The following is a 7,494-nucleotide window of genomic DNA, read 5'->3' as shown; positions in this document are numbered from 1 at the left end:
TCCACCCACCCACCCATCCAGCCATCCATCCACCCATCTTTCCCTCCCTCCCTCCATCTTTCCTTCCACCTTTCCACCCACTCACTCACTCACCCACACACTGTTAACTTCTCTCCGCTGGGTGCAGAGCTTAGCTTGGCTCTGGGGGCATTAGGGTGGGGAGACCCTGACCCTGACCCTCTTCACCTGGACACGAGGGACCCCAGCCCAGCTCCCCTGGCCACGCCCCCAGCTGTCCAGCTCTCCCACACCCCAGGGGCTCTGGGAAGGGCGTTTACCCCAGCATCCGTGCAGTTGTCAGCCAGGGTGGGCAGTGGGTCCTGGCATTGCTCTGTGGGCCCATCCAGCTTCTGCAGGTTCCCGAACTGGAGAGCTGTCAGCCTGACGTCTGTGGGGAGATGGACACGCTGGGGGAGCCCGAGTGGGGGGCACTGAGGGGCCAGGAGCAGTGCCGGGAGGGGAGGCTACTCCCTGGGCTGGCTGCCCAGGACCCAAGAGCCCCTCTGGAGCCTCACCCCTTCCCGTGTCGGTACCTGCTCCACTGGCCTGTGGTCCCAGAAGGCCCGGCCCCCACGAGGGCTCTCTGGGACTGTCGGGAAGGTGTTGGCCCCCGGAGGGGAGCACTCACTGTGGGCGTAGAACTCATTGGCAACAGGGAGGCCGTTGAAGTCCCCGCACAGGCCACATGTCTGGTTGGCGTACTTGGGGTCCAGCTCCAGCTGAGGGGGCAGGGGAGCAGCTCCAGCACACAGCCTCTGGCTCCGCGGCAACCCTGCCTCCATCTGGCAGCCTCAGCCTCCCGCCTGACCGCAGGCAGTCCCTGGCTCTGGCCCTGTCCCCGAGCTGGTCGGGTGAGGGGTGGGGGCTCACCAGGGCACTGTCCTCTCCGTTCCAGAGGAAGGTCAGGACCATGCGGACGCTGATCTTGATGTAGCTGCTGGTGTGCTCCACCAGGAACCCAGCGCGGCTGTACGGCAGCTCCTTCCTGGGGCAGGAGAGCTTGGTCCTCCACGGCCGGAACGCCGAGGACCCCAAGCCTGCCCGCCTTGGAGGGTATCGTCCCGGGACCCCCCTGTCATGCCTGGCCCTCCGCCGCTCACCTCTGCCCGTCGACAAGCACTGAGCCGTTGGCCACCTCCAGCACCATCCCCTCCACCTTGAGGATGATGCGGCTGATAGTGGGCCTGGTGCCCGCCAGCTCACGACGCACCTGGATGTTGAAGCCCTCGTAGGCGGTGCGGCAGTGCGACGCCAAGACGTAGTTACAGAGGCCGGGGAAGCGGAAAATGTCGCCGTCAAAGGTCTTGTAGTGGAAGTCGCCCCACGTGCTGCAGACTCGCCCGTTGTGCGCCGGGTTCAGGGCTGGGGGGAGTGGGCATGAGGGGGCCCTTCTGCCGGCACCTCCCCCAGCCCAGCTACGCATGGAAGCCTTCCTGGGGACGGGCCCTGTCCTTGGAGCAGGGTAACCAGGTGACTGACGCTCTCCGTGCTGGCTGCACCTGCTCCTGCCACCTCTTAGCTGCCCTTGGATCTCTGCCGAGACTCCCCACTCTGGCCTGGCCCCCATCCCACTGCCCACTAGCACCCTGGCACTTGGCAGCCATAGGACTGCCTGTGGGGGGCCCTCAGGGCCTGCCCAAACTATCCATCTGCTGAGCGCCTCACACTGTGGACTGTACCCTTAGACTCATTACCCCCTCGCCGTCCACTTACGGTTTATGCTGGGAGACACGGTGATGGGTGGGACGAAGGTCAAGCGCCGGGTGGGTGAGGGCATGGACTGGGCTGTAGAGTGAGGGCCAGGTCACCCAGGGGTGAGGCCCAGCCAGGGGCCAGCTGGGAGCACCCCTCGTGGACCCTAACTTCCTCAGTGGCCACGCCTGGGGATGGTGCCATCCTGACCCTCCTTTGTCCCCTCCAGGAGCCTCCTTGCTGCCCCAGACACGCCCTTGCCTGGGATTTCCGGTTTGCATGTTGTCCCGAGTGTGCGTGCATGTGTGCGTGCATGTGTGTCAGTGTGTGAGTGTGTGGGGTTTGAGTGTGCATATGTGTATGGCACCGAGTGTGTGAGTGTGTGTGTGTGCGTGAGCATCTGCCAGTGCATGTATGTGAGTTTGAGTGCGTGTGTGTGAGTGTGTGAGCGCATGTGAGTATATGTACGTGTGTTAGTGTGTGTGTGAGCGTATATGTGACTGCATGCATGTGTGTGAGCGTGTGGAGTGCATGCATGTGTGTGAGCATATGTGAGTTCATGCGTGTGTGTGTGAGTGTATGTGCGTGAGCGTATGTGTGAGTGCGTGTATGTGTGACCACATGTGAGTACATGTATGTGTGTGAGTGTATGTGTGAGTACATGTATGTGTGTGAGTGTATGTGTGAGTGCATGCATGTATGTGGACATATGTGTGAGTGAGTCTGCTCTGTGGAGTCTTGGTCTTCTTGAAGTTTCCCATCACCCCCTCCCTTGTCCCACGAAGAAGGGGCCCAGGAAGGGACTTGGTGTGACCTGTAGCTCTGTGGAAACAGGTCCTTCCCCCTACATGCCTGCCCCAGCCGCACCTGCCTGCTAGAAGCCCTAAGCCCCACACTCGAAGAGGCCACGTACCGCTTTTCACCGTCTGACCACCCTTGGCGGCCTCCCTTCTGGTCCAGCTGGGCTCCTCAGTGCCCTGGGTCTCTGCGGGAGAGGGTGGGGTGTGTGAAGAGCAACACAGGGACCACAGTGAGGTGCACCTGGTGGCAGCCTGCGGGCGCTGCGGGGTCATCCCGAGGCCACATCTCCTCCCAGGCCATCAATGCAGACACTTCCGGTGTCCAACGTGACAGCAAGCAAGGCCTAGCCAGGGTGGGGGTTTCTGGCAGAGAGCCCGTCCGGGCTGCATGGCCGCTCGTTGGCCCCCGCCCTCCCCAACTTCGAGTCAGGGAAGAAGGTGGAATCAGGAAATGGTGTTGGTCCGTGAGCCTCAGCTCTTCAGAGAGGGTCAGCCCCCTCCCATGCGTCCCTCAGGGAAGGACAAAGGCCACTTTGTTGGGGAGAAGGACGCAGAAGGGGGGGCCCACAGGCATGACTTAGCAGAAACCCAAGACCCAGGCCAACCCCTCTTCACAGCTATCCATCTTGGCCAAGGGAGGCTGGCCCTGGCCCAGCACGTGGCCACTGGGGGCTATCCCCAGGCCACCAGGCCTGTCCATCACCTCCAGGCAAGGCCTGTGGCTTGGGGGTGAGGCGGGTACAGGGCTCTGGAGGTGGGCTACTTCCCACCTTGCCCACCCTTGGGGACCAGGCTGTCGTCTCCAGACCCCTCTGCCCTGCTCTGGGTGGCAGCACTTCCCTCTACAAGGCAGCCGTGCCTCCCAGAATTCCCTCTTCACACCCGACCAGAGTCCCTGTGCCCCACCCACACCAGTGCTTTTGGGGGTACCGATGTCCCCATAGCATGGGCAGGGCTGGTGCTCCCTGAGTGAGCCCCATGCTTTTCACCTGCCAGACCTGGGGGAATAAGCCTCTCTGGAGCCAGACCCCCTCCTGCAGGCCTGGACTCGGATCATACACCCCCCGCCACCGCAGGTTCCCACTTCCTGTTGGACTTTCCCAGTTGTGACCTGGGGCCTGTGTACCCACCCCCCACTCCATGGGTTCCACTTCCCTTGCTGCCCCCCACGCTGCAGTGGGAAAGGGGGGGTTTGCATGGCTACAGATGCACAGCACCCCTCCCTCCCCCAGGGCTGCTGCCCTTGGTCCAGCTCCCCCCACACGAGCTCCATGCAGACCCTTGAGTAATGCCTCCCAAATCCCCCCTCCCCCGGTCTGGGGTGGTGTTTTCCCCCTAACGCACCCAGCAGAGACGAAAGGCCCAGGACACCTCCCGGGCGGGCACACCCTCTGTGCCATCCCCAGCCTTGCAGAGCCCCCCAGTGGGGCCTGTATTTATCCTGCACCCAGAGGGCGGAGGACCGAGTAGGGCTGGGTCTCCTGGGCTGGCCAACCTCTCCCAGGTGACTGGAACCCAGACCACACATAGTCAGGAAGGGCCCAGATGTGGCTGCGGGATGCGGCCGTGCGGGGCAAACTGGCTTCCCAAACCGCGCCGCCCTGCTGGGGGACCACAACCCAGCCCTTCCCTGGAGCTCTGCTCTGGGAGCTGCTGCAGGACCCTACCCCGTACCCCACCTCCTGGCCCTGCTCTCTCCCAAGAAAGTGACTGATGGAGCTTAGACCAGGGGCTCTGAGGAGACAAGTCACACCCCTTCACTGGCCCCCTTCCTGGGGCTTGTGCCCCACCTGCCCAGACCCCTCCGCTGGGGTGAGGCTCCCAGGAGGGCTGGCAGGAGCAGAGCAGGGCCCAGGGACGCCGCGGGCGCCGAGGCCGCAGGCCAGGTGCCGGGGAGCCGCTCAGCAGCCCTGGGGCTGTGTCTTTCTCTGTTGACAGCGGGTGTCAGTGCCTCTTCCCTGAGTCACCAAGTGCCTCTAGACGCTGGAGACGGCAGATGGGGACAGATGGGGACGGAGGGAAACTGCAGGCCTACGGGCCAGGCCGCCAGGTGAGGCGCGGGGCCTCGGGGCAGGACGGCACCGGGGGCGGCTCACCTCACCTGTCCCACCCTGACCCCCGCCATGGAGTGGAGGCGGTGTCCATGCAGCAAGGAGGCAGGTGCTGGCCCAAAGGGACCAGTCCAAAGGCAGGCACGTACTCGCTGTTACTCTGCCTGGCTGTCTGGGGAGGGCAGACCCGTCCACTCTGAGACGGGGTCTCATGGGGCCCCAGCCTCGCCCCCTCCCCTGGCCTTCCTTCCTGTGTTACCCGAGGCTGAGATTCCCTGGGCAGCACCTGGGCGGAGCCTGTCCCTGAGCCCGGGGCCCCAGCTTCTCCAGACATCCCCTAGCCGGCTCCTGTCATCTATGTTTCCACCAGCCCTGGGGGACAGGCAGGGGCCCTGGCTCAGATGAGGTGAGGGCCAGGCTGAGAGCCGGAGTTCTTGTGGATAGCAGGGTCTGTGGTGTCCCAGGATATCCAGGGCCACGTTAAGAACATGTGGTTGAGGGCGGGGGGGGGGGTCTGCCTGTCCATTCTGGGCCAAGCACCCCTGCCGCCAAGCTGAACCCCAGAGAGCAGGAGAGACCGGGAGGAAGCAGGGGGCTGCTGACCTTACCTGCCTGCTGTGCCGAGAGCAGGGCCGCCAGGGCCCAGGCCAGGGCCCAGCACTGGCTCCTGGTGCCCATCCTGGGGCCGGCACAGTGGCAGGCAGACAGGAGGGAGTCAGGCAGCTGCCTGCTGCCTTGGGGACCGGGGCTTATGTAGCAGGGAGCCCTGGCTCCGTGCCCGGCTCCTAGGCCACACAGGGTGCTGCCCCCCAGCCACGTGTGTTTGTTCTCAGGGAGGGACCGTGGGCGGGCAGCAAGAGGATTTGCAGCTCTGTGCCCAGGAGATGGGCTGCCCCAGGACCCCTGCCTGCCCTGGCGGATTCTGATAACTGGGGGTGGGGCACCCCGCCTGGCACCTGGGGTGGTACTGGCGCCCCACTCTAGATGGCAAAGCCACTGGGTCCTGCTCTCCTGCAGCCCCTGACCTGGGCCCTCAGGGGTTGGTGGTCAGTAAGGCCTGGCTGAGCGGTGGGATTGAAGGAGGACCAGCCCTGGGGAGGGTGTTGACCAGAGGCACACACCACGGGTCACCCAGGACGGGGAGGGGGGCTGCGAGCTCCTGCTCAGCTTGTGTGTGTGTGTGGCCTGTGGGGGTCCCGGGAGGAGACTCTGTCCAGAGGCCCAGCTGTGCTGGCCAGAGCCCCTCAAAGATCCCAGGAGGTCCCCTCTCTGCCTTGAAGGTCTAGCACATGGGGAAACTGAGGCTCAGAGAGTGATACCTTGATCACCCCTTCAAGAGTTGGCTGGCTCGTGTCCAACCTGCTCCCAGAGCCACAGAGCGTCAGAGCTCCCATCCGGCCCCTCACCCTGCACCACACTCCCTCTCCTCACTGGCTGGGTACAAAGGCGGCTGCTCCTCCGATGGTTCCCGGCTGCCGTGGTCCTCAGATGAACAGGCCAGCGGGGCCCTGGTGCCGCCCCTCACCCCGAGCTCTGGCCCAGTAGTGGTGACTGGGAGCAGCCGGGAGGGAGGGCAGGAAGGAGCCAGGAGCCTAGGTCCCCGGTGCCCGCCCTGAGGGGATCCCCGAAAGCCCAAATCCCAAACACTGGTGCCAGTGGGCCCCCAGTGGGTATAGTTTCATAGTTTATGAGTTCACACAGGATCCCCTTTCTCTCCTCCACTAATAACATCTGCAGACGTTTCTCTTGATGGCGTCATCTGGAGCCAATTCCTCCCTCTCCAACCTCACTGAACTGCTTTCCCTCTCCTGCTGTTAGAGCAACATTGTATCCTTACACCCAAACTCCGAGCCCCCTGGGTGGTCTGTGGGAGGCACGGCGGGGAGGGGACAGGATGCGCGGCTTTAACCAGCCCAGAGTGGGGTGTTGGGGCAGTTACCGGGTTGGCTTGTTACTCTGCGCCCCAGGATCTCCCTGCAGACCTCTCCTTATTTCCTGGCGGTGAACGAGTTCCTAGATGCGGGATTGCTGGGGCAAAGGGAAAACCCATCTTAAAAGCTTTCAACTCCTTCTGCCTGACTGTCTCCCTTCAGCATGGCTGACGCCCCAGAAGCTTCAGAAGCTGCTTCTCAGACACTTGAGCATTGTGGCAGAGTCTGGGAGTGCAAGCTGCTTTTTATTTTGTCTCTGGTTCCTCTAAAGCCGGGTGCGCCTGCTGCTAGAGTTGGCCCCCGTTTCCAGGGGCCAGGGCCTGCGGTGGGCCTGTATGGTACCTCCTGTGCCTGCGGCCCACAGACCTGGGCTCTGGGCTGGGCCAGAGGTGGCCGAGACCTTGGCATGGGCTGGACACCTGCTCCCCGTTCTTGTCCAGCCCTGGGACAGGATGCTCAGGCTGCCCGCCTTCCTCCCCCGGCACCCTCGCTGTGGTGTTCAGACTGAAGGTCCTGGGGCGGGGGCGTAGGGTCTGGAAAGTCGTCTTTCACATCCAGCCCCTTGTCCCTACCACTGGAGGGGTTTTTGGGGAGGCCAGTAGCCCTCGGGTAAACAGCAGGTGCTCAATGACGCTAGGGACTTTGTCCCTCCCGGGGGCAAAGTGGCACGCTGCCGCCGGGAAGGAAGGAGGCAGAGACCTTCCAAAACATGACCCAACTTCTTCGCCTAAACCCCTGAGGCCACCTCCTCCTCACAGACCCCTTTGCAGCCCCCTGCCCCCTGATTCCCCAGCTCACAAGTCTGTGCCCCTCCTCTGCGCTGGGGCTTTGTCCCTCTGCCCACCCAGACCACAGCTAGTGCTTCCCAGCCTTCGTGTCCCCACTCCTCAGAGGTCCCCTCCAGCCCCTTCAGTGGCAGCCCCCTGGCCCCAAACCCACGTCTGCCCCTCCCCTCTCCCACCTCAGCATGTGGGCGAGAGGACTCGCCAAAAGGTTCCCAGCTGGCACACAGTAGGCGCT

At 63.7% G+C, this 7,494-nt stretch overlaps 1 protein-coding gene across 1 annotated transcript in view; it reads right to left on the bottom strand.

Moving 5' to 3' along the window:
- The window catches only part of MUC5B (mucin 5B, oligomeric mucus/gel-forming), a 47,861-nt gene that overhangs the window by 34,204 nt on the left and 6,163 nt on the right, over nucleotides 1-7,494 (bottom strand). Inside the window, exons 5-13 of the mRNA XM_023724405.1 lie at nucleotides 6,875-6,987; nucleotides 5,950-6,094; nucleotides 5,152-5,222; nucleotides 2,606-2,677; nucleotides 1,714-1,785; nucleotides 1,101-1,362; nucleotides 871-985; nucleotides 629-719; nucleotides 279-388 (exon numbers count right to left, since the gene is read on the bottom strand). Coding sequence (XP_023580173.1) covers nucleotides 279-388; nucleotides 629-719; nucleotides 871-985; nucleotides 1,101-1,362; nucleotides 1,714-1,785; nucleotides 2,606-2,677; nucleotides 5,152-5,222; nucleotides 5,950-6,094; nucleotides 6,875-6,987 — 1,051 coding nt within the window. The remainder of the gene's footprint in view (nucleotides 1-278; nucleotides 389-628; nucleotides 720-870; nucleotides 986-1,100; nucleotides 1,363-1,713; nucleotides 1,786-2,605; nucleotides 2,678-5,151; nucleotides 5,223-5,949; nucleotides 6,095-6,874; nucleotides 6,988-7,494) is intronic.

The sequence above is a fragment of the Trichechus manatus genome, unplaced genomic scaffold, assembly GCF_000243295.1.
Source record: "Trichechus manatus latirostris isolate Lorelei unplaced genomic scaffold, TriManLat1.0 scaffold00244, whole genome shotgun sequence".
In the NCBI taxonomy this organism is placed as follows: Eukaryota; Metazoa; Chordata; class Mammalia; order Sirenia; family Trichechidae; genus Trichechus; species Trichechus manatus.
This window is presented reverse-complemented; position numbering and strand designations above follow the sequence as displayed.